Below are 27,003 nucleotides of genomic sequence, written 5' to 3' on the forward strand. Positions count from 1 at the left end.
TGAGTATATGGTATAGAATTCCACCAGAAATCAGTTATGCTCCCTGGAGTTTACTGACAGTTTTCTTCCCGTTTTTTGAATAGTTGGCTTTTCTCCAATATTGTGGGGCTCCTCCAGTTTTTTCAGGAACTTTCAAAGATTATTAGCTAAGTAATAACACTGATAGTTTTTTTATTAGCCTAAGATATTATAGGTCTTTTGGACTAGTGATCTGAACTCCTAAAGAGTAGTCAGAAGGAAAGGTGAATGTACAATAGCTGTGCTATCTCTTACTATCTCCTAATTTAATCTTGTGTTTCAGCTACCTACTGGAAATTTCTCTTCTATCCTTTTCTTTTCTTAAATCATTATCCTTGTCAGGAAAACAGGGAAACCCAAAAATAATTGAACCGAGGGAAGAACAGGAGTGCCTCAAGAATCTGTGTATTTAACATTTTTAAGTGTGTCTTGGATAAAGATAGTAGATGACATTTTATCAGAGTTTTATCTGACATTGTGGTGGGAGGAATAACTAATATTTTAGATAACGAGTTAATTGGGAAAAAAAAAGATCTTGACAAACTACAATTTGAGGTCAAATTATGATATGCCATGGAAATAAATATAAAAGCCATATACATACTTCAGTCATTTTTTTTTCAGTCTTGTGCAACCCTTTTAAATCACATTTAAAATTTTTGTGGCAAAGTACTGAAGTGGTTTACAAAACCATTTTCTTCCTCAGCTCATTTTACAGAGATGCCTTCATACACTCTGAAAGTGATGAGTCTGTCCTCCCTAGTAGTCTTCAACAAGTTCCTTTTGGGTATTTTGCAGATATATTCTTGTTTAGGTTCATTGGCTTGTCTCCCTTTCCTAACTCAGATTCTGTTTCTGTGAATAACTCAGACTTGCATCCATTTTGATCTTCCAATTCTATAAACTATGTATTAATTAACTTTAAACCAAAAGAAGTATTTGATTTTGAGTGAGTTTAAATTTTTTCTTTAGTAGTTTACCAGTTTATATTGATTTTTTTTCTTTTCTTTTTTACTGCCTGTCTTTTTATTACTCCAATTTGATTACTCCAAGCTTGGTGTCTTCAGTGTACAAGAGTTTGGTATATGGTTGAGACTGTTTAAGTCCCTCTGAGATTGTCTCCAATTTCCCTTATGTGACTTTTAAATTCATAGTTGCTTGCTCCTCAATTAGGATGTGAGTTTCTTGAGAGCAGGGATTGCTTTTGCTTTTGGAGCATTTAGCATTTAGCAGTGTCAGGCACAAAGTAAATGCTTACTAAATGAATTCTTAGGATATACATGTTGACTTGATTCGATTTTTGTTTTTAATTAAATGCCTAAAATGGGAAGGAGACTGAAGATAGGGGTTAAAAATCACATTGGGCATTAGGTGCCTAATGTACACTTTGGCCTATGTGGGAGCCACAAGGTTGAGGTAAGTAAGATACTACAGCCTCTTTTCTTCATGGACTTTATTGTCTGGGTGGCAGATGTTACACATATTTATAAATATTTTATATATGTGTAATTGCTTAAATGTAATCCAAAATAAATCATAGTAAGTGCACTAGAGAGGTACAAACAATGCAGTTTCAGTGAAAAGGTCTTTAATAATGGGCTTAACAGGGAAAGAAAGCTTTCTGCTAGATAATGCTTGACTTGGACTTTATTCATTTGATGTGATGGATCCTAGACATATATCTGGAAGGGACATCAGAAAAGCAACTAAATCAACTCCCTTAATTTACAGATGAGGTAAATGAGAAGGTTGAGGGACTTGTTCAGTATCACACAGATACCACTAGCCAGAGTTCAGATTAGAACTCAGGTCCTATGGGAACCTGCAGCTCCAACCGTTATTGAATGCTATCTACCTTGAAGAGAATAAAGAGGGAGTAGAACATTTTAGACATGGAAGTATTATAAGTAAAGGCTGGGCAGGCAGGGAGGCTGGAAAGAGCAGGTATGATCAAAGGAGAGAAATTTACATTTCTGCTGGAAAATAGACTCCTTGGAAGGAAATAATATGAGTAGTATGAGATAAGGCTGGAAAGGTAAGCCACTGCATTATCTGCAGACTTAGTTTTCCATTCCATCACTCACCTCTTACCTTCAATAACTTAGAGATGAGTAGTAGTCCAGAACATTGCTGCGGGAACTGCAGAAATTTTTCCCTTCAGTATTCAAGATAGGATTTCTATAATCCTGCCTGGGATATCCTTAATTCTACTAAATTCATTTTCCAGTTATTTCTACTAGTCAGTGAGGAGCCTGACTTTCTAACTACACTTAGTTTTTCACTTGCCAAAATGCTTAGGTAATGGGGTACTAAGAACCATATAGATATACATATAGATACCCAGGGTCCTCAGATAGGAACTTAAATGCTTTTTGACTGATAAAATGAACCCCTTCTGGGAAAAGTCATTTTGAGAGATGAGACTTGGATTTTCTGTGTGACTGGCTTTCCAGGAAAAACCACATCATCTTAACAAGTACAGTAAAACCTCATTAATCCAACATTTAGGAATTGGTGAGCATCCTGACCAAGACTTGGTTGGAATTCACCTTTGTTTTAGCAACTCTTTTTTACTTCAGAAATAAAAAATATGAACAGGATTTAGCCTGGTATAAGAAATAGAGAATTGGACGTGGAATTAGGAAAACCTAGATTTGAATTCTGCTTCAGACACTTTACTACGCTTATTAACCCTGGCAAATCACCTAAATTCTTTGAATCCCAGTTTCCTCAGTCTGTAAACTAAAGTGATGAACTCTATTACTGTTAAGATTGCATCTAGCTTTTAAAGTTATGGAATGAAAAATCAATTCAGCAAAAAAAAAAAAAAAAATGCCTACTGTGTGCAAAGCACTGTATAAAGTATTTATAAATTCCCAAGAAAAGAAGCCTCCCTATGTTTTAGAAGTACTATTTTATATTTATAAATCATTCTTATGGACATATCTGTCATTTGCCCTACAAATCAATTTCCAGATTGAGGCATTCCAGGCAAAAATTCCCTTTCTTAGTTATCACTCCCTTATATGGATTATATCTTTCTAATTGAATGTAAATCTCTTGAAGGCAAGTGCTATGAATCATTTTTAAAAAAATATTTCTATTTCCAGAATTTAGTAGAGTAACTGGCATATGGTTAAATACTTACTAAATGTTTTTTCCCCCATTCATTAACTTAGCTCTTTAGTGTACTTATTTTAGCTAGCCCCCAAGTACTTACACCTGACTGAAACTTTGTTATCTAATTCCAAATGCTATAACTATTCAAAAATAATAAAATTTACTTTCATTTAAAATATCATTTAGCACAGTACTTCTGAGTTATATAGACTGGCTTTCTTTTCCTCAAAAATAGGCACATGAGCCATGCCTGAAAATGATAAATCTGTCTTCTGTCAGGAAGTAAGTAGTATAAATGTCATCTGTTGTTCTTAGCTTGCTGTGAGGAACTTTCTCCACCAATGTATTTCAGCACTTTCTCTACCAATCTTGTAGATTTGCCTGGGATACTAAGTTGTTGTGTGAATTGCCCAGGGTCATAGAACCAGTACTTTTCATAGAAGAGACCTGAGTTTTTCAGACTCTCAACTGATTTATACCATTGTGCCTTTCTTTCTTGGGGGAAACTACTAAGGCTTCTAAATTGGCAAGGATTGAAGGGAATACCCCGCTCCCCCCCCAAAAAAAAAAAAAAAAAACTGAGGTTTTGTCTGTGCTAAGGCTTTTGGAATGGGAAAGTGAAGATTTGGATTAATCAGTCCATAAACATTATTAAGCACATTCACTGTGCCAGGCTCTGTGGAAGTGCAAGGTTTACAAAGAGGCAAAAAATAGTATCTTGCCCTCAAAGAACTTAGAATCTAAAAAATTGTATGGATGAAGAGGTCAATTTGGCTAGATGGTAGAATATATGAAGGAAAATTTGAAATAAGGAGAGGGAATAAACATTTCAATGCCTATCGTCTGTCAAACAATGTGAGAATTGCTTTACAAATATCATCTTTTGATCCTCCCAGCAGCCCTCTGAGGTGGATGCTTTTATGATCCTATTTTACAATTGAGGAAACTGAGGTAGAGGTTAAGTAACTTAACAATATTTCTTAAACTTACTTTTTTATTTTCTTAACCTATAATTAGCAGGGGTAAAGACTAAAGAAGATCAGGAGGTAGTAGATATAATGAGCTGCAAGATTGGGGAAGGATGGGAAGGAAAAAAAAAAACATTCACCTCAACAAATTATACACAGAAAACATATAATAAAATCCTTGTAGTCTTACTTATCAGTTTATCATAAAAATGAATGACTAATCATTTTACCCATATTTAATCATGAAAGTTGGTTTCCTGATTTGGAATTGTGATTTTCTTGATTATAACCTTATATGATGTAATAGATAAATTCTAATGAGTTGTTGGTGGTGGCTCATAAGCAATTAAATGGCTTGCCCATGGACATATTGTAAATATTGGGAGATAAAGTTTGAACTAGGTCTTCCTGACCCAAGGTTCAACCTTTCTGCCTAACAATTTGTTATATGTATTGAATCTTGAAATAGAAAGATTTAAAAGTTGAAATAATACTGCAAACATAAGGAATATATGATACACATATATACACATATAACTATACACACATATAAATGTAAGTATACATATATATGCACACTCATATATTATGTATATATAGGTATACACATAAGGAATAAAGTAAAAACAATTGGGATACATAAATTGGGATACATAAAATTATTTCATATTAACTCCTATGATGTTTTTTCATCTTTCTGGTAACAAATTGAAACATTAGTAAATCAATATTGGTGTTTTTAGTTAGGGTCATACTAGAAATTTGACTGCATTATGGTTATTGTTCCATTGCTGATAGTAATAGTGACTATTGAGTATTTCTACCACCTTGGCAAGCCTTAAAATAGCTTCATTCCTGAATTTATGATACAGCTAGAAAAGAACCAGAAATCAAAGTAACTCAATACCTTGGGAATGTCAATTCTTTGTTTATCATAGGAAAAAAATAGCTAGAGAAGAACTACTTTTTACTTTCTACTAATTTGACAAAATTGGCCTGCTTCCTTGCCAAAATCAGTGATTTCTCCCCAATTTTATAATATGAGTGTGAGTTGGTTGTAACCAGAGGATCAGAAAAGCAGTTAAGGCAATAATGTTTTGCATTTTCTTCAATTAAATTCTTAGCTCCTTGAGGGTAAGAACTGTCACAGTTGCTTTGCATTTTCTTTTGGTACCTTGTACTTTTCTGGCTGGCCGACCAATAAATGTTAGATGAGTAATTTCAATTCCCAGATAGAAAGGCAGATGACAATTTTTTTGCATTTCAGTAACTGACGGAAGTGACAGCTTTTGGCCTTAACTTTAAAGCTTCTTGCTATGTGAGTAGAAGCAAATACTATGTAATTATATGTTTTTGTTGTGTGTTCTTAAAGTATTTGAATTGGGTAAATAATGATCTAATCATTCCCTGAGCACTTTGTATACTTTCTAATTAAAGTCTGGCATAGTATTATGTAGACATGCAACTGGATCATTAGGAAGAAAAGTCTCTTTATTTGCAGCAATAAGATAATTAGAAACAACAAGCTAACCGGAGTGTGGGAAGCTCTAAAACCAGACATAGTTGCCCAAGCTCACACACAGTTGGAATTCTTCAGGACTGGCTGCTAAACAAAAGCTTCAGATGGGCTCTGTCACAGCAGGCAGTTGGTGATGCTGTGCAGAACATGAGTACATGGATGTTCAAGGCTCATTTCAAAAAATATCATTACCTTTATGTTAATAAGTGTGAGTGGTTGGTTTTAGACTATAAGATAGAGCTTTATTTTATGACTTGTGGCCACTTTAGCTTGGCCTATACCCATTTAATTAAAAAAAATACTTAAAACATGTTATTAGATTTCAGGAAACAATTTGAAAAAAATCCTACTCTGATGCATGCCATTTGTAGACTCAATAAATTAGAAACATTCCATCTTTGGCATTCCTGGTTAACTATTTCCTTGCAGATACCTAACTATATGTAGTTATCAGTTTCAGATAAGAACAGTGTTGAGAAGGGAAGAACAAGAAGGATTGGAGAAATAAGTGAAACAGGTAAAAAAGGGAACTAGAAAGTCTTGAAAGCACAATTTCAAATATTCAAAAATTCTGTCTACCAGAACTCAACTATTGTGTCTAGAGTTTATTTCAAGCCTTGCTTGCCTCTGCCTCTAGGCTATCTTTTAGAAATCGGTATGTCTGCTTTAAAAATTGACAAAATCTTTGAGGTTGGCCTTAAGGGCAGATACTAGACTCTGCTCTATTTTTTTAAAGAAGAGTTTTCTTGTACAGAGTTTCAAAACCTGCCTGGGTCTTGTTGAACTGGGCTAGAACAGCAGAGAGAGACACATTCTATAAATATGTGGGATAAAGAGTTTATTGAAAATAACTACAAAAAAAAACACTGTGTAAGTAGAGAATAATGATCTTTGTGCCCTTAATTTTTTGGCAGGGCTTTGTTCCACCCTGTTTTACACTGTGGTTCTATTTTCTTTTTGGAAAAGCAAGGCAGAATGCCAGTCTCAGTTCCCCTATCCATGGAGATGGTTTTTCTTAAGTATCAACTTGTTTGTTGGATGCTTTTTTTCTTCATGAACTGAGAGGCCTGCAAATTTGAAAGACAATAGTATTAAATAGATTTTTGTTCAAAACAGAATTAAGTAAAATAAAAATGGTCTTTGGATATGACTTCCCTCACAGGGAATTAGTATATTCAAACTTTGAGCATAATCAAACATCAATAGAAAAAAATACTGAAGTAGAGCTGTAATTAAGACTTCCCAATAAACACCCATTTGTTTCTTTAACAATAAAATATAAACAGACTCTACCACTAAGAATCTTTTGTTCCCCACCCCTTCCCCATTTAAAGGCAGTGCTAAGAGATCTGGAGTAGTCTCAAGCAATTATATATCTTGTTTCTTTGCTTGGCTACACAGATTTGATCTGTGAAGCTGGGAATGTTTTTCTTAAATCACAAGTCAACTGATTTCCCTTTCCCACAGATGTTTTTCCTAAATATTTTTGGTAAAAATATCTCTTTCATGTTCATGAAACAATATTTTGTGAAGTTGCATAGCTCTTAATGCTACTAGTGAGTATTGATCAGTAGACAGGAAAACATAATAGGAATTAAATGTACTTTTTTTTAAAGCAATGAAGATGCAAAGCTTACTATGTTTTTGTTGTTGTAACTATCCATTTAAGTTTGCAAGGATAATATTTAAGTGGTTTTTCTTTATCAGTAATTTGTCTGAAATGATAATATTTTCTCAGTAGGTAAATAGTGATCTTACTTTTTGGACCAAGAAAGTATGTACCTCAGTTTTTCCATAAGCATGGTTAATTGAGAGAGAGAAATTATTTTTCAAACAGAATCTGCTATCAGTAGTCTCATTCTAGTTAACAGATGTAGTTCCATATTTGACTCTCAAATACTCAGAGTAGTTTAATGGATTAGTTATCCTGCTGGCCTTACCATGAGATTTTCCCACAGGTTTTTCCATTTTAAAACTCTATTAAACATTTGGATTGTTACCTGTTCTTTTGTTTGGAACAGTGTCTACCAACCCATGCATAAAGAGGGTGTTTCAGTCTTCTCTTTTGATGAGTAGGATCTGGAGTGACAAGGGCTCTATAGTTTGAATCTGAATGTTCTGTTATATGTCACCTGTAGAGCTTCAGGTAAAGCACTTAACATCTTAAAAATTCAGTTTCCTTATCTGTGAAATAAAGAGGTTGGGCTAGATGATGTTTCTGATCTTTTAAATCTTATTTATTAGTTAAGTTTATGGTTATCTATGCTTAACCCTGTCCTGAGAGCCTAAAAGTCTGTGCATAGTTCTCTAGGGGTTATTAGACCACTTTGATCATCCAGTCACTTCTGTGAAGCAACTTTTTTTTTTTTCCTGTATCATCCCCTCCCTCTCTCTCTTTTTTTAATGTTAAATACTTTTAGGTTATTTATAACCTGTATTTGCAAAAAAAAAGTAATTTCTTTCTGATGTATTCTAAGTAGAATGATTATTCCCTCTCCCTTGTCTAGAACACATTTTTTGTAATTGACTTTGAAGTTGATAGAAATGGAGTGATATACTTGTGTTTGAATAGCATAGTCCTTCTTGACTATTAGTTTTATTCTTATTTATTACTTGGTTGCAATTTTTTTATTTTAGATAACATTTTCTATAAAAACAAATCTTTAAAAATATAGCATAAATGAATGAAAATATAATTTAGAACAGAAATAAATAACTATAAAGTTCAAGGTACTAAAGATCTCTGTCATGTGGGATTATTATCAAATAATTATTGTGATGGATAATATATCATGAAGATTTTAGTTGCATTCAGATTGAATGTTATGGGAAAGTACATATATGGCTTTGAGTCTTTAATCTTAATATAGGTCTAATAACATTTTGTCCCCTCTGTTTTTCATAATTGTTTGGTAATTCATTTCAGGTGTTTGGTAAGAATTTTCTTTTTATCAATCAGTATTATAATTATCTTTCTTTTCTTTTCTTTTCTTTCTTTATTTTTTATTATAACTTTTTATTTACAAGATATATGCATGGGTATTTTTTCAGCATTGACAATTGCAAAACCTTTTGTTCCAACTTTTCCCCTTCTTCCCCCCAACCCTTCTCCCAGATGGCAGGTTGAGCAATACATGTTAAATATGTTGAAGTATAAGTTAAATACAATACAATATACAATATATAACATGTCCAAACTGTTATTTTGCTGTATAAAAAGAATCAGACTATGATATATTGTACAATTAGCCTGTGAAGGAAATCAAAAATGTAGGCAGACAAAAATAGAGGGATTGGGAATGCTATGTAGTGGTTCATAGTCATCTCCCAGAGTTCTTTCGCTGGGTGTAGCTGGTTCAGTTCATTACTGCTCTATTGGAACTGATTTGGTTCATTTCATTGTTGAGGCCATGTCCATCAGAATTGATCATCATATATTATTGTTGTTGAAGTATATAATGATCTCCTGGTCCTGCTCATTTCACTCAGCATCAGTTCATGTAAGTCTCTCCAGGCCTTTCTGAAATCATCCTGCTGGTAATTTCTTACCAAACAATAATATTCCATAACATTCATATACCACAATTTATTCAGCCATTCTCCAGTTGATGGACATCCACTCAGTTTCCAGTTTCTGGCCACTACAAAGAGGGCTGCCACAAACATTCTTGCACATACAGGTCCATTTCCCTTCTTTAAGATCTCTTTGGGGTCTAACCCCAGTAGAAACACTGCTGGGTCAAAGGGTATGCACAGGTTGATAACTTTTTGAGCATAGTTCCAAATTGCTCTCCAGAATGGTTGGATGTATTCACAATTCCACCGACAATGTATCAGTGTCCCAGTTTTCCCACAAGGGATTATAATTATCAATAAATATGTTATTGATTGCTGGCTTTGTATTATTATATTAGACACAGTGGAGTTTATATGCTACTATTTGTGCTTAGAATTTGCTCTTGAGGGACTTGGAACCTTGATAGATTACAAAGAAGGAACTTGAAAAGATAGTTTTCAATTTTCACTCTTGCAAAACTTTGTGTTCCAGATTTTTCTCTTTCCTTTCCCCCTATCCTTTTCCCTAGACAGCAAGTAATTCAATATAGGTTAAACATGTGCAATTCTTGTAAACATATTTCCACATTTATTATGCTACACAAGAAAAATCAAATGAAAAAGGAAAATAAATGAGAAAAAAGCAAACAACAAAAAAGATGATCCACATTTAGTCTCCATGGTTCTTTTTGAATGTGGAAGGCTCTCTCCATCACAAATCTATTGGAATTTGAATTGAATCACTTCATTGTTGAAAAGAGCTAAATCCATCAGAATTGATCATTCCTTTTTTTTTTTTTTTTTTTGCTGAGGCAATTGGGGTTAAGTGACTTGTCCAGGGTCACATAGCTAGGAAGTATTAAGTGTCTGAGGCCAGATTTGAACTCTGGTCCTCCTGACTTCAGGGCTGGTGCTCTATCCATTGTACCACTTAGCTTCCCCTATTTATTACATACTCTTGTTGTTTATCTGTACAATGTTCTCTTGGTTTTACTCTACTTACCATCAGTTCATACCAATCTTTCCAGGCCTTTTTGAAGTCAGCCTGCTGGTTGTTTCTTATAGAACCATAATATTCCACTATAATTTATATTCTATAGCTTATTTAGACATTCCCCAAGTGATGGGCATCCACTTTCCAGAAGAACTTGTAATCTAATGAGCAATTTAAGTCAGTAAGATAAATAAATTAATTGACTACATGGCTAGAATTTAATACAGAAGAGAAAAGCATCATAGGACTATTTTTATACAAATAGTAGAGCTGAAATTTGGAAACTGTATGTCATATTAGACAACCTGTATTATAGAGCTTTGCAAAACAATGCACCCTGTAAATGTTAGCTATGATGATGTCAGATGGATAAAGTAGATTCCTGAATCATGAAGAATGAATAAAAGATAGCAGATGCTTCCTTAGTGGCAATATTGCAGCTGTCACCTATCATACTGCCTATTGTTAAATATATTAAAAGATCCCTGAGAACATTCTACTCAGTGATATTAGAGTATAATCCCTGAACACCTTTTAGATGTTCACCTTTTAAGAAACAGAAAAAATGAATGGAAGTTACAAAAATCGACTTGTAAGCTTAATGTTTCAGAAACACTTCCTAATAATTAAAACCAGTCAAATGTAGAATGGCCTACCTTGGGAAGTAGTAAGTAGTTGCCCCTTCTCTGGATATTTTAATGCAAAGGCTAACTGATCATTTAATGAATACATTTTAGTGGGAATCTTTTTTTTGGAGGAGAATGAACTAGACTTTGACTATGACTGCTGAAGTCTCTTCCAAATGAAATTATGTATATCTTTGTGCTTCATGAATAGTTATGGCTGAAGAAATGCCTCGCTTGTTAATCAATTGGTTATTAAGTGACGGACACACTAACCATCACCAAACCCTTATTTAAGTTCAAATACAATTATAAGTGAGGCTTCAGGTTTGTAAAACATTTTACGTAGATTATCTCATCTGAAACCTAGAACCCTTGAAAACATGGGCAGTGCCAGTATTATCCCCATTTTGTAAACGTAGAAATAGGCCTGTTGGTTAATATCCAGATAATATTCTAAGTGCAGACTGCCCGATTTACAGGTATAGCACTTTGCACCACATTATAATTCCTCTTTATTAGCAAAGCCTTTCTAGCTTGAATAGCAATAGCTATAGAGATTTTATACTCTCATGACAAACTGCTGAGACCCCAGGGTCATTTCTGTTCCATAAGTCCCTACTCAGGAAACTCCAGTGGCTCTCTCTAGGATCAAAAATAAAATATATTTGGGTTAAAAGCCCTTTACACCATCTGGCTTCTTCCTAAACCTTTCCAGTCTTCTTACATTTTATTTCCCATTACATATTCTATAGTCCAGCTTTGATAACCTTGTGGTTCTTCCCGTAGAATACTTTGGTTTTTCCATGCCCATAAAGCTCTCCTTCCTTCTCTGTGTCTGGTCTCAACTCAAATGGCATTTTCAGACCTAAGTCTTTTCTGGTTTTTTTCACCCTTTCTCCCCTCATTTTCTCTCAGAGATTGCTTCCTGAAATATGGAAATTTATTTGCATATTTCTGCCTCTTTAGAATGTGAGCACCTTGTGGGCCTGGACCTTAGTAGGGTCTTTCTTGGTATCCATAGTGCTTAACATTGTACCAGGAATCTTGAAATTATTTTAATTCTTGTTGACTTCCTTGACTTGATGTTTGCTTTGCAGGAAAATCCACCAAAGAAGGAATGTAGTTCCTATTGGGACTCTGTACACTTTTATATTTAAAATGAGAGAGGTCAGGTAAAGGCCAGAAATTTTTTGTTGGGAGCCTAGAGGCTAAACTTAATCCACCTAGGGATCATTTAGTTTTTACCATTTTCCCTATCTGCAACACAATACCTGGCACATAGAAGGTGCATAAAAGTGCTTTTTGAGTGGCAATTTGATAGTCAGCTATCTGCTAATAGGTAGATGAAAAAAACATGTTTTGTGAACCTTTGAAATATCCCTTCTTCTTTTTTCCTATCTCATTCTCTCTTTTCCCCCAGCATCCTTTCTATCCTTTTGCTTAGTAGATCTAGCTTAGATATCCCTTCCTTTAGGCATCCTGCCCAGAGCTCTACCTGATCATAAGCTGAAGCAAATCTTTCTTCTCTTAACTCTTTTAGCATTTTATGTTTGCATTCTAATTACATGTTGGTATTTTCTACTTGATGTTACACTTAACTTGTCATGTTTTTTTTTTTTTTTAATTTTGAGAAGGAAAAGACTAGTTTTAAATAAATTGTGTCCCCTTTATCACAGCACCATGTCTAAAGTACGAGTTTAATAAATATTCCATTAGATTGTAAATTTCTTGAGGGCAGGAACCAATGTTTTGTCCTTTTTTTTTTTTTATCCCTATCTCGTAGTATTTTGTAGGTGATAAACAACTAATAAATGGCTGCTGACTTAACTGAAAAAATGAAACAAAAAAATTTTCTAAGGGAACTAGGGTTCTTGTTTAACCAAAGTGAATTTGTCACAGAGAAGAGAGAGGAATTATTAAGCATGAAAAAAAGATTCTCAAAAGAGCCATTGAAAGAAGGGTTAAGCTGGTCAGAAGAGATGCAAGAAATTCAGTGGTTTATTGCATTATTATCCTATTCAAAAATTTATTTCCCCAGGGTAGGAAGATGGGCCAGTTTTCATTTTTCTAACTTCCTATTTTTAAATTATGCTATTGCAACAGTGAAGTCTGTGTGTGTGTATATATTTGTGGAATTTATCACTTCTTAGAAATTTTGGATAAAATATTGCCAATTTTTCCCTGCAGTTTTATTATTATCAAGTAAAAATTTTTTGGAATTTCTTGCTAGCTAAATTTATATATCATTAATAGGACTAAAGACTGTTCAAGATACTTAGAAGGGACTTCAGTGAAAATGAAATCTGATTTAAATATCTATTTTTAAAATAGATATGCAAGGGAATTTAAAAATATATTTTTGATATTTTTTGTTTCTTACATCATATATACTCCTATGCCCCATATCTCCTTACTAAAGAGTCATTCTGTATGGCAAAAAATATTTATTTAGATAAATAAAAGAAAAATTTACAGTAACTGATCAATACATTGAAAAAGTCTGAAATTGTGTAGCATGTTACATGTAAATTGAACATTTAATGCTTATGTTGAAATTATTTAATACTTTTGTACAGCATCTAGTAGAGAATCTAGGTGTTTTGTTGAAGGATTTCTTTCTAGATCACTTTGCCAGTTTTAAAATGACCTAAAGATAAGGTGGGAAGGGTTAGACTAGAAAATAGCCTTGTGTTTTATCTTGTAGCCTGTGAAGCTCACCACTGTTTTTCATGGGCAAAAGAAATGACAGTAATGGACCTGGGATCAGTTGGTATCTGTCTAATAAAATTAAAGAGATGAGGTTCTCCACCACTGAAATAAAAAGGCTGTCTTTATAGAAAGCGTCTCCACTTGTCAGATTCATTTTCCATTTGCAAGACATTCCCTGTGAAAAATTTTAGCAAATAAAATTTTAGTTTTCATGCTTAATCATTCTTTTTTTTCTTTCTTTGACTGAAGAATATTCTCTACAACAGAGAATTTGACACTAGTACTGAAAAGCCTAATTTCCTATCTTTATGCATATCATAAAAATGTATTGTCAAATCATCAAGATGAATTATAGATATTCTTTTATTTTTCTCTTCCTGTTCATATGATCATAGGATCATAGATTTAGGGTTAGAAGGCATTTTAGAAGCATTTTAAAAGTACAAGCTACCTAGCTTAGATGAGAATGCTCAAGCACTGAGTTTAAATGATTTGTCCAGGCTTATACACTTAAAAAGTATCTGAGCTACAATTTGAAACTAGATCTTCTTGACTTTAACTTGGTGCTTTATGCCCTGTGTTATACAGCTTTTGATCCTTAATTATCCAATGTTCTGACATTTTAGCCCTTTAAGGAAAAATTAACTACTGAATGGAGAAGGTGAAAATAGGTGGATATGTGATTTCATTGGTGCCTTTAAGCAATACTTCTCTAAAAGAGGCAGATCAGCAACTTTGACAGCTAAAATTAAGACTAATTTGGTATTTTTTGACACATTATTCTGCATAATTTTTTAAAAACAAACTTAAGTAAAGCTATGTAGTTAGAATTTTGTGAATGCTGAGTACTGCAAGATTTTCAGTAGTTTTTGTTTATATTAAGATATATTTGTATTTTGTTAGCTCTGTGCATTTATTCATTAAATTACTAGCTGGGGGTGGTGCTAAATATAACTTATTTATGCACAGCATTATGTTGGGCACTTGAATAAATACAAGGATGAGTAAGACACTGCCTCTGGCCTCAAGGAGTTCATAATTTAGTAGATTATGTGATTAAAAAACATAAGTGTAATGTCAAGTTGAGAGTTATCCTTTCCTTTTACCTAAACTATGATAGATAAAACAAAGAGAATTCCCTGTTGCCATTAAAATTATGTTGTTTCCATCGTGTTCAGTTAGTCAAGCCTATCTTATATTCCTAACTTCATCTTCCTAAGTGTCATTATTGCTTCCTCATGTAGTATGTCATGTACAGAGATATTATTCAAACAGGATGGTTTTACTATTATTGTATATGGGAATAGAGCATTATAATAATGCTGTTGGAGCAGATTCGGCCTATGTTCTTTGAGTTTGACCTAGAATCCAGGAGAAGAAATAGATCTGGCTGGCTTCTATTTGGGGAACTGTGCAGAGCTTTCCATGAACCAAATTCCTTCTGATGCAAAAGCATGTCTCTTAGCCTTCCTTATTCCACTTCATAGTTATTTGGACTTAAATTTCTATTGTGTTTTTGTCCTATTTAAAAATTGTTCACTTTCTCATTGATTTTCTTTTTTATCCTTCTTTGTATATTTCAGATTATTATTGATTATTCTATATCTTTTTTCTTTATTATTCCTTAGATGATTTTAATATATCAGGCAGTTTTACTTAATAGTAACAACTCTTCTATTATATAAGGGAAATTAATGGAAAATTTGGGTTTAATATGCAGAATTTAGCTTTGTAGGAAAACTATATATATAGTTACCTAGGTAGGCCAGTGGTCAAGAGCAATAACATAGGCAAGGACTTTGCAAACCTTAAAGTGCTATCCAAATATAAGTGATATTGCAGCTGTTGTTACTATTATTTTCCGTAGATTGAGGGGTAATTGTACACTTCAAAACCCATTATTAGGTTATTGGTTCCATCTGTACAGCTTAGGATGCATCATCATTTATATTTGGCTTGAAAAATTCCATTAAAACTATACATGTTCTCTTGATTGTTCTTTTGGTTATTGCATCTTCATCATCCATAGATGTATAATATCACTTGAATTTTATTTATAGTATAATTAGAAGGAGTAGAAGGCTAAAAGTTAGAAGACTTTGAGATTTAAGTCCTCCTTTGACCCCATTTGGGATTTTTCTGGCAAAGATCCTGGAGAAGTTTGCTATTTCCTTCTCTAGATCATTTTACAGAGGAGTAAACTGAGGCTAACAGGATAAGTGACTTGCCCAGATTCACACAGCTAGTAAATGTCTGAGGCTGGATTTGAACTCAGGAAGATGTGTCTTCCTAACTCCACTGTGGGGTGATGGGTTGGAAGAGCCAAGCTTTTTGCTCTCATTTCTATTTTGCAGATGCCATTATTATTTCTCTTTTACAGATGAAGAATATGAGATACAGGGAAGTAAATGATTTGCCTATTCTACAGGGCATAGAGACCTTGGGTATGAATTCAGGTCTTTTGACTCTCAAAGGCTACTTGTCATTCCCTTCCTTAGAATGTCTTTTTTTTTTTTTAAACTAATTTTGCTGCTATTTCTCTGCATCCTTGCTTACATGAGCTTAATTCCAAGTATCACAGATCTTGTCACTTAGCCCCTCATTAGGCAGCCACTGTATAAGGACTGGCAGATAATATTTAATTGTAGGAGAATATTATTGTCAAAGGTAGGAGTTGACAAGGAATAGGTTGTAACACTTAACTTGAATTTCTCAGAGGCTTATGAAGAGGGCCCCGCCTGTCATAAGTATCAATGAAATTCATTTTACTGAGTTAGAAATAAAAACAAATTACTCTTGATAGGTAAACAAGTACAACCGGTCAATCTGCATAAATCTGTCCTGAATGTTTAATAAGCTTTTCAAAATGCTCAGATAAAGTGAAACTCTAGTGTTGCTTTTTGGGGATTGGTGGATCACTACTGCAGCTTAACTATCTCATATAAAATACTAATGGCTTAGTTTTTCAGACATGCTATGGTTTCTTCCAAGGCCCGGTGTGAACGTAGGCATAAAAGCTTTACCAACTTTTGGGCCATGTAAAAAGAAAAACTGGTATAGACTCTGGGTGCTGCTATGTGCTTGGCAGAAAGCTGTGAGGGCCTGTGGCTCCATAGGGAAAAATCTCTCTATTATTATGGTCTTTTTCCCATAAGTGAGGAAGAACTGAGTCTCCAGAGTATGGCTGTTAACAGCTCACACAGGTGTACTTTCTCTGATGTCATTATTTAGTTTTCATCTTGGAGAAGGGTTGGATTCCAACATTCAGGATTGTTAGTAAGGACAGGGGTAACAGATTGGGAGAAACATTACGGGACCAAATCTCTGCTCTTGTCAGACTCGAGAACAATTTCTTCAAAGCTAACTTGTTCTGTTTTTGTTTCCTTGTCCATCTATCCCTGAAATCTCTTTACTTAGTTGAAATTCAGTAGGGATCGTAGTAATGAATAGTAAAGTAAAAATTCATTGTGATATTGTAAACATTCAATGAATAGTGTTTTTTGAAAGTAAATTTTTAGTAGCATCATTTGTTTTACATCACTACAAATTCCTCTCCTATCCTTTTGCCCCACCTTTCAGAAAGCCTTTCTATATAACAAATAACTTTTTTTAAAAAAGAAAATGCCAAAAATATCAGCAAAACTAAATAGTTTTTAAAAGAAGTTATCAAATCAGGAATGTAGTCTGATGTTTAAAAAAATTATATTTAAAAGGATTTAGAATTCTTTTTTCTAAACCCAGGAGGATAAAAGCGGGACTCTTGGTTACTTTGTAGACAGTGAGAGAGCAGCATACTATAGGTATGGCTTAAAGTCAGTGGTAGGTGTCAAGGTAAGTTGCTCAGTTAGTTGCACATTGAATTGGGCAGAGATGGAGCCAAGATTAGAAGTATGAACTAGTTTCCCTGTATGACAACATTATAAATTATACCTGTCATAATTAATGTTAGTAATGCACCATAAGTATCACTCCCATTTTGAAAATGAGAGCCAAGAGGAAAGAAAAAGAGAAAGAAAATATTAAGAGCCCAGAAAACATTCAAATCTTTTAAAACTGAAGTGAAGATCTTGTAGGGATACAGGAAGAGAGAGAGAGAGAGAGAGAGAGAGAGAGAGAGAGAGAGAGAGAGAGAGAGAGTTTTGTTTGATTCCTGTTGAATAGTCATTCCAAAGTACAAGTGTAATTTGAACCACCTGAGAGGCAAACTTCTCTTCCATATAATCTTCTCTCTCACTAGGTGACTTAAAGGCTGCAAGATTATGCTTTGCTAAGACAGTCTTAGCTATATCCTCAGTTGGGATGCAAACCTACATCTCTTCTTCGGGAAAAAGAGAGAGATAAATATATGCTTTTGCTCATGGGTTGCTAAGCCCTGTGGTGCGTTGCGAAGGATTTTGCAGCTGCTATCAGTATGTTATTTTCTTGCACTCTTTTCCAAACATCCAATGTTTGGAGACTCCTGCAGCTGCCATCTTCAAGCCTGAATTCATATTTTTTTCCTTTGTTGTCTTTAGAGTAGATTCAGATAGTATGCTCTAAAAGGTACATAGGATTAACTATATAACTGCTAGAACAATTATGGCTAATTCCCAATCAATGGTAACATTTTTTTTCCCCAAAGTTATACTCAGTATCGTGAATTTGAAGGCATTTAATCCCAGTTTATCATGCTACCTAGTTGGTTTTTTGTTTTGGTTTTGTGCTTGTTCTGTGATGAAGGAAAGCAAACTACATTTCCTCATCATACATATAAGTTTAAGGTCAAGGTTAAAGGGGTGGAGTAGAGTGTAAAGAGAAGTTGTATAGATGGGAGAGATGCCATATCCTTTTCCTATAACATTACCCCTGAAGTGGACAAGAATTTTACTACCACATTTTCTCCATTTATTTGAAGCTGTATTTAGATTCTACAGGACAGTGGGCTTTTAAGGCTCTTATAATGATGAAGTGAGTACTTTTCCCTTGGCAGGTTCCTTGGTGCACATTGCCCTGTGATTATGCTATTGCAGCCTCACACCCTGCTGGGCAAGAGTGGTCCTGTGCTCATTTTACAAGTAAGGAAACATATTACAAAGTTTTGTGCCTTGCCAAAAGTTACATAGCTGGGCCAAAATATGTTTTGGGTTAAAATTACCTTTGAGATTAGTTTTCTTTTTGGTATTCTCAAGCATCTGATATTAGCCATTATGTTTCTGTTGATATTTTGAAGTTGTTTTGTTGAAGTTTTTGATTTTAATATGAGTAAAACAAAGTAGATTTCACTTTTGAATTTTTTTCCGTTCCCCAAACTTTCTCTCCACTTCCCCATTTTTCTGGCTCCTCCAGATTTTTATTGATAAACCTTGAGGGAACATTGTAAGAACATATCACCATTGCCTCATATGACTCTCCTAAATTGGTTGGAAAAAGAAAAGGGCTTGGGAATAATAATTTAGATAGTGCCAGGCACTGTGCTAAGAACTTTTTGACTCTCACAACCTCTCTGGGAAGTAGTGCTATTATTATCCCCATTTTATAATTCACGAAACTGAGGCAAAGAGAAAGGCATGTGACTTGTCAGAATTATCATAACTATTAAATGTCTGAGGTTGGATTTGACCTAATTTATTCTTGCCATCAGGTCCAATTCTTTTCCCATTGACTGTCACCTCATTGTCATTACATTTTGTTTTTGTAATGAGGCTCCCTTGAGCTTATTTTTATTTGTGCATTATTCACATATTCAGTGTGGCCAAGGTGGGGAGGGAGGAAAGGGATGGCTAATTATATGCCTGGTCATAATAAGGGTGATTCTAATTTTGGAAATTAAGTAAATGCCAATTTAAAAATTTGACATTATATTTAAAAATCCCATTCCGATGTCTCATCAGGGAGTTGAAGTACCCCTTTTCTCAAAACTGATGTCACTGAAGCATAACTCTACCAAGCAGTAATGGTTTCTAGTCAGATTGAGTCTTTAAGCCAAGGACAGAGTGTCATTAAGTTGGGAGAATTTCTTCACCAGAAGGTTGATTATCAAGTGCTGTAAGTTTACGTAAGTGAAGAGGCTATATATCAATAAAATCGTGGATCCTTGAAATATTAAAATACAGTTAAAGATCAACCCTTAAAAAGTATGGTTCCTATTAATTTATTCATTCAAAAGCATATGCTTAACATGTTGGTCAATGAACTTATAGAAAGATGACTGTCTTTAACAAGTTTACATTCTTACAACATAATATTTTCACCTTTTTTGTTTTCTTTCTCATGTTTTCCCTTTTTGGTCTAATTTTTCTTGTACAGCATGATAAATGTGGAAATATGTTTAGAAAAATTACACATTTAACATATATTAAATTGCTTGATGCCTAGGGGAGAGGAGAAACTTGGAGCACAAGGTTTTGCAAGGATGAATATTGAAAACTGTCTTTGTATATATTTTGAAAATAAAAAAAATTTATTATTAAAAAAAGTTTACATTCTGGGACATTTAGGTGATAGAGTAGATAGAGCACCAGCTCTGGAGTTAGCAAAATTTGAGTTCAGATTTGGTCTTAAAAGTACTTACTAGCTGTATGGCTCTGGACAAGTCATTTAACTCTGTTTCCCTACTTTTATCCCCAACTATGTATAAATTAAAATAATTAATATGTTGCATACAAAATGAATTTTTTTGGAGGAGATAGTGGGCAGTAAAAATGGACAAACTTTGGAAAAGTTTAATGGAACAGATGCCTAAACAGAAACTTGAAGGAAGTTAAGGGATCTAAAAGGTTGCGTTAAGGAGAGATTTCATTAAGGTAGGGAGGTCCAGAAAGACATATAGCAGGTAGATGGAATGTCATTTTTAGTGAAGAGTAAATAGGCCAGTTTGTCTGGAAACTGGAGTGTGTGAGGGAGAAGAAAGGGGAAATTAGTTTAGAAGCTAAATTCTAGCCAGACATTAAACTTGTTGATATTTTAGCATAGTTTACCATGGAGTTGGTATTTTATCATAGATTATTATTAGCACTTTTTAATCCAGCTTCTTGCTTAAAGAAGCTACATGAAGCTCAACCTTCAGGGAAATGAAAAAAATTGGATCTGGATGATCTCTTTTAAAATTTGAAACACAAATTTTTATCTCTTTGTTGGAGTTCCTTGATGCTCATTAACTCTGTGCTTTCTTACAACAAATACTATTGGCCCAGGAAGGACTTTTCTGCTTCTTTTTTGCAGTCTGGAAAAGGAAAAGGAAGCTGTTTTTGGTAGGTCAATAAATTCTGGAAGGAGAGGCCACTTCTTTTATGCATTCTGTATTTTAGTGTCTACTGTGGTAAGAAGTAAGTCAGGATGCCTCATGATTTGGAAAGAAAGATAAATTAGGGTGCAATCAGGGTTAGAAAAGGGACTTGAGATTTGCTGTCACATCCCAGCTGTGTCTCTACCTGTGCAATGTTAAGCAATACACTTCACCTAAGGGACTATTTAGGCTCTTTTGGTCTTCTTGTAAGAGTTGTTTATTTTATTTAGCATGGATTAAATGGATTAGATTGGTTAAAATTCTGTATGAAATTATTATTGTATATCCAGGGGAAAGCTAGGTGGTGCAGCGGATAGAGTGTGGGCCTATAGTCAGGAAGACCTGAATTTAAACATTTACTAATTGTGTTACTCTTGGAAAAATCGCTGTTTGCCTCAGTTTTCTCCTTTTGTAAAATCAGCTGAGAAGGAAATGGCAAACCAGTCCATTGTCTTTGCCAAGAAAACCCCAAATAAGGTCATAAAGAGTCAGATATACTGAAATTGAACAACAAAAACAATGTATATGTTGTTTCTTCAATCCTTTATCCATTTTTTTTTAACATCAACAATAACGGGTCAGAATTCTGTTATTTCAGTTGCATACTGTGTCTCTTTCCCCTTTCATTCTTACTTTTAAGTTCTATACAATTTTATACTTTGCTCTAACAAATTGGTCCAACTGAACAGTTCATTCAGGAATGATTCATATGATCAGTGAGTTATTTCCTATTAAAATATAACTAATTTTTTGGGGGGTTATGTTATTCATTTCTACTATTTTTAACACCTAACATTTTCTTGAAAAAAGTAATCTTAATAAACAGGGGTGAGACTTCTGTGAAGACTGTTGGTTTTGGCTTATATTAGCCTAGTTTGTCCAACGCAACTCATAATTCAGAAAGGATTAATTGAACTCTGAGTAAATGTTAAAATACTATAATATTGAGGTAGAAAATACTGAATTATGGTATAGATAATTAACCAAATTTATTGGTTTATCTTTTAATAATAGATCTGTCCATGGCAGTACAGAAATTTTCACAGTCATTGCAAGATTTCCAGTTTGAATGTATTGGAGATGCTGAAACTGATGATGAAATTAGTATTGGTAAGTACCTATTTTCATTTATAACCATGAGTATAACTAGGAGTCTACTTCAATATGATTTTTATTTCCTTGAAGCAAATTAATAGTCTAAAATAGCCAAATAAAGCTTTGGATATTATCTTTGAAAGGCAAAACAATATGGATAAATCGATTCATTTTTGTGGAACCATTGTCATAAAATGAACAGGGAGGCTAAGATTTTGATTCTTTATGCTCAATAACTTCCTCTATATTATCATGGAAAAATCAGAGTGGTTATTCAATAACCTGATTTTCTCTTCTGGAAAAAGTCAGGTAATATCCTCTTTCTCTTCCCTTAAAGGGAATAATAGTATTTTTAGATATCTATATAAATAAATAGGAATCTGTATTAAGTACTGTTAGTCTTTGGAGACCTAAGTTTAATGTGATGGTTCTTTACTTTAGAATACTTGAAAATTAGTGTGGAAGGAGACTTATGGAACAATTATAGTGTTAAGAAGAATGAAACTTATATCACTGTGTATTATATTGTCTATATTTGTTATATCACTATTTGATTTTTTTTTAATAAGATAGTATTCTCCTCTCAAAAATTGGGCGTTGATATATCAAAAGGAGAGTTTCACAAGGTCTTCTTCCTTATCTATGAGAAAATCCTATAATGTGCTTGAGAGTGGTATAATAGCATAGTTTCTGAATAGATAAGATATTGAGAGATAATGAGTTGAAATGTTTATGTAGAAAACAGCTGTCTAGTTAGTAATTTTCCTTTTTTTCCTAAAAGTTAATTTCATTGCTTTTAAACTTGACATCTATTAATTTAATTAAGGTATATTAAAATTAGAAAATAGAAATTAAATAGAAATTATGAAATTTAAAACAAATGTTTCACTATTATTATTAAGTAAATGTTTCTAAGTCCTAAGCAAGATTTCTTCACACATAATCTAGTACTACAGTAAAGATCACATATGCATTGATGACTTAGGCCAAGGATTAACAATCTTTCAAAGAGTTTTGTAATTCAGACTTTCACAAGCAGCAATAGTTTGCACAAAGTTCATGGAATCCAGCAGTTTTCTTTCAAGGTCACAGTGTAGGATGTAATAGTAGCTATCTTTAGATCCTTTCTCTCCTTTCATAGTGTAGCAGTTGTACTGTATTTGTGAAGCAACTTCCTTCTAAATAACACTAATCATTTAATAAACATTCTTTGATTGCCACAAAATATATGATAAAATCATGAATTTTTTTTGCTTCCTTAACCATATTGGTTATCTTATTGTTATTTCTTGTTCTGCCCTTAGACTTTTGATCTCTTGATTTTTTTCTGACTCATTGTTCACTACAATTTATGATTAGGCCTTTTTGCCTCTAGTCCTTTCCAGATTTTTTATTTTAAAATCTTATAATTTATCATCTCTTCTTTATTCTCTCTTAATCTGCCTCTTTGGCTTTGAACTTTCTTGGACTGTATGTTCAATTCCTATATCCTTCATAAACTCCCAATTGTTGTCCTTGTTGTTCTATATACCTCCATAAATGTTTGAGTTGTTATCATTAGGCTCTTTGAGGTTTCTCCAAGTCCTATCAAATATATCAGTCCTGATTCTGGAGGTAAGAGGAAACTATGTTAAATACAGAAAAGTATTAGATAAAATTCCAGGTCCCAAGGAATTTACAATTTCATTTAACAGATTACATGGAAGGTTATTTAAGAATACATAATAATAATGATAAAAATAAATCCACAAAATTTTAAGAACATTTTACCAGTGTTGCCATATTGAATATTCAATCTCCAAACTACTTAGAGACTTAATAGAAGGAAAAAAAAATTATGTGAGAGTATGATGGAATGAGTATCACTCCCCCTCTTTTGTATGCTCATAGAATCTATGTTGCAGAAATGTTTTCAGTAAACCTACAGATGAGCTTAAATTCCAAAACTTTAATTTAGTTATTAAAAAGCAGGTTTTTTATCTACATGTTCACAGAATATTACATATAAAACATTAATAGCAGTATAGCTATTAACTAATAGCTTGGTACATAGTAAGCACTTTATAAATGTTAGCTATTATCACAGTTACTGATTCATTCTAGCTAAGTTCCATAAAATAAGATGAGAAGAATAAGATAATTTTAAGATTACAAAGCAGATTGCATTCTTACTTGATTCAAAAACGTAATTAGAAGAACTATCTCCTATATAACACTTAAAAGTTTATAAAACACTTTGCTCCCAATTACCATGTTGTAGAGGGCAGCAGTGCCTTTTACAGTTGCAGAAGCTGAGTGAGTATTCTATAAGTGTCAAGCCCGAGTCAGGAAGACTCATCCTTTAAGTTCAAATCTGACATGAGATACTTACTAATTATTTGATGCTGGGCAAGTCATTTAACCCCTTTTATCTCAGTTTTCTCATCTGTAAAATAAGATGGAGAAGGAAATATCAAGCCATTCCAGTATCTTCTCAAAGAAAACTCCAAATGGGGTCATGAAGAGTTGGACATGACTGAAAAAATAATAAAACAGAAATAGAAAGCACAATGAGACTTTGACTTGAGGTTTTACTAATTCCAAGTTCTACTTCTTCAATGCTACAACATATAAACATGCACTATAACAGAGAATACAAAATAAAGATCAGCATGGCAGAACTGTAACTAGGAGTTTTAGCCATTTAGGGCAAGTGTCTGCAGCGATATGCATACTGATTATCTTAACTAGGAAACAGGTGGATCAGAGGAAAGACAGGAACTCCAAGATACTATGAATACCTGAGGAAGGTATTACTATACCCACATTTTAGGAAATGGTTCATTTGTTAGCCTGCTATTTTAACTATTTCTAGCTAAATACTGATCTCTGGGTAGTTAAAATAGATCAAATCTAAACTGATGGAATCAAATATTGATAATGACAAGTCTAACTACAAGCCTGGGGAAATTCAGATAGTCTCATTTATAGAGTGAACACAGAGTGATGAATTTAAACGTTAAAGTAACTATCTATCTTTAAAATTTTATTTTTATCTTTTATTTTTTATATCTCCAGAATTCCCTCCTTTCCCTCTCTTGAGTCATCCATTTTTATGCAACAGATCAAGTTTTTTTTTTTAAAAGAAAAAGAGGATAAGAAAAAAATCAGCCCAACTGATTAATACATTGAAAAAATCTGAAAAAAATACATGTATTTTTCATGTTTCAAACTTGTGGATTATTTACCTCTATAAAAGAGTGAGTGGCAGTGTCTTACATCTTTTTAGGCCCATACTTGTTCTTTGTAATTTTGCAAAATTCACTTTTTTTTGTTGTATTTTCCATTTAGATTATTGTAGTCATTGTGTATGGTTGTATATATACTAATAAATATACCCATGCACACACACATATACGGGGACTCTGTTTATTTCCATATCAGATCATATAAGTCTTTCAAGATTTTTTGTATTCATCATATTCAGTATTTCTCATAACATAATAATAGTCCATTACATTCATATACCACAATTTGTTTACCCAATTCTTCAGTAGATGAACATCTACGTTGTTTTCAATTTTGTGGTACTGCAACAAATGATGCTATAAATATTTTAGTATATTTAGGATTCTTCTTCTTATTAATGATCTCTTTGCGAGTATTTTAACTATTAGTGGAATTTTCGGATCAAAATGACATTTTAGTCTCTTTATTTACATGATTCCAAATTGTTTTCCAAGACAAGATAAGACAAGAACATTGGACTTTTAATCAGAAGGATTAATGTTGAGTCTCAACTCTGACATTCAGAAATTATGTAGTTTTGTACTAATTACTTAGACTTAGAACTTATCAGTTTCTCTATCTGGAGAATGGGAATAATACTATGATGCCTTACCACTTAAGGTTGTCATGAAGGTAAAAAGAGATGCTTTGGTAGAACCCTTTGAAAGTAAAAGTGCTGTCTAAATGTGAGCTGTTATGTAATCCTAGACATGTGGCCAAACGCATGAAACAAAAATCACAGAGCAGAAGAAACTACAAGGTCATAGGCCTTAAGTCTTTCTTTTTTCCCTCCTCTTGTAAAATGTTATCTGCTTAGATACAGACATATGTTTCATCCATCTGTAAAAGGTTTGGTGTTGGACTTAGATTTGTTTATAATTAAATTTACTTGCTTTCACTTCTAAATAAATTTTAACATGTTTGGCCCTATGAGTTTTGATTCCCTGGGCAAAGTAAACATTTGTATGTTGTGTGAGCACTATGAAAATGAGCTTTTGCTAGGACCTTGAGATGGCCCTAATTTTTAGCCAGTTTTTTTTAAAATTCTGAATGAAATTTAAATAATTTCTTTTTAATAATTGGTATAAACTAGCTTCAGCATAATATTAATACGATTGGGCTTTAAAAATAACATAGTATAAATAAAACAGCATTGTATTAATAATTTTTAATCTAGTTTAAGAATTAAGTTGTATATTTACAGTTCTGTGTTAATAAAGCAATGTTTTGGTGTAGAAAAACCCAATGGGAATGCTCCTGTACAGCATGAGCTATGTACTCAGAAGGTTAAACATTTACCAAGAGGGCGAGTCACTTTCCTTGTAAATATTTTTAGGTGGAGATCTCACTGCCATGGACACTTGAAAGATGAAAAAGCTCAGTGCCAACAGTAGATAACCTGTACTTAACACTTGGAATAGAAATTAGCATGAATATCTAGATTAAAAAAACAAAACTTTAACACCTTTTGTATATTCCAGACAAAGACATGTCCTCCCCCACCCCTAAACCCTATGAATATGTGCAATAATAACTGACATTTTTAAATATTTTCTTCCTCTCTGTTTAGGATTCCTATTATTTTCTGCCTCTGCTAATTCTTTGCACTCCATTTTATTTTATATATGCATATGTTCATAAATCTCAAATATCAGTCTCTCTTCAGGCAGAGAAAGTTGTGGGAAAGTGAGCAATAACTATTATTAGTCAAAGTTAATTTGTGTTGTTTTCTTTACCTGAAATTTATCTTTCTATACTTTTTGTTTTGTTTTGTCATATTACAACATTAAATTATTGAATCAACAAGACAGTTCTCTCTCTCTCTCTCTCTTTCTCTCTCTCTCTCTTTCTCTCTCTCTGACACACAC

The 27,003-nt window shown here is 33.3% G+C and overlaps 1 protein-coding gene across 1 annotated transcript in view; it reads left to right on the plus strand.

The window, feature by feature from the left end:
• Nucleotides 1–27,003, plus strand: part of ARHGAP42 (Rho GTPase activating protein 42) — a 384,162-nt gene that overhangs the window by 56,384 nt on the left and 300,775 nt on the right. Inside the window, exon 2 of the mRNA XM_003764271.4 lies at nt 21,788–21,883. Within this exon, the coding sequence (XP_003764319.1) occupies nt 21,788–21,883 (96 nt within the window). The remainder of the gene's footprint in view (nt 1–21,787; nt 21,884–27,003) is intronic.

The sequence above is a fragment of the Sarcophilus harrisii genome, chromosome 3 (assembly GCF_902635505.1).
Source record: "Sarcophilus harrisii chromosome 3, mSarHar1.11, whole genome shotgun sequence".
NCBI lineage: Eukaryota > Metazoa > Chordata > Mammalia > Dasyuromorphia > Dasyuridae > Sarcophilus > Sarcophilus harrisii.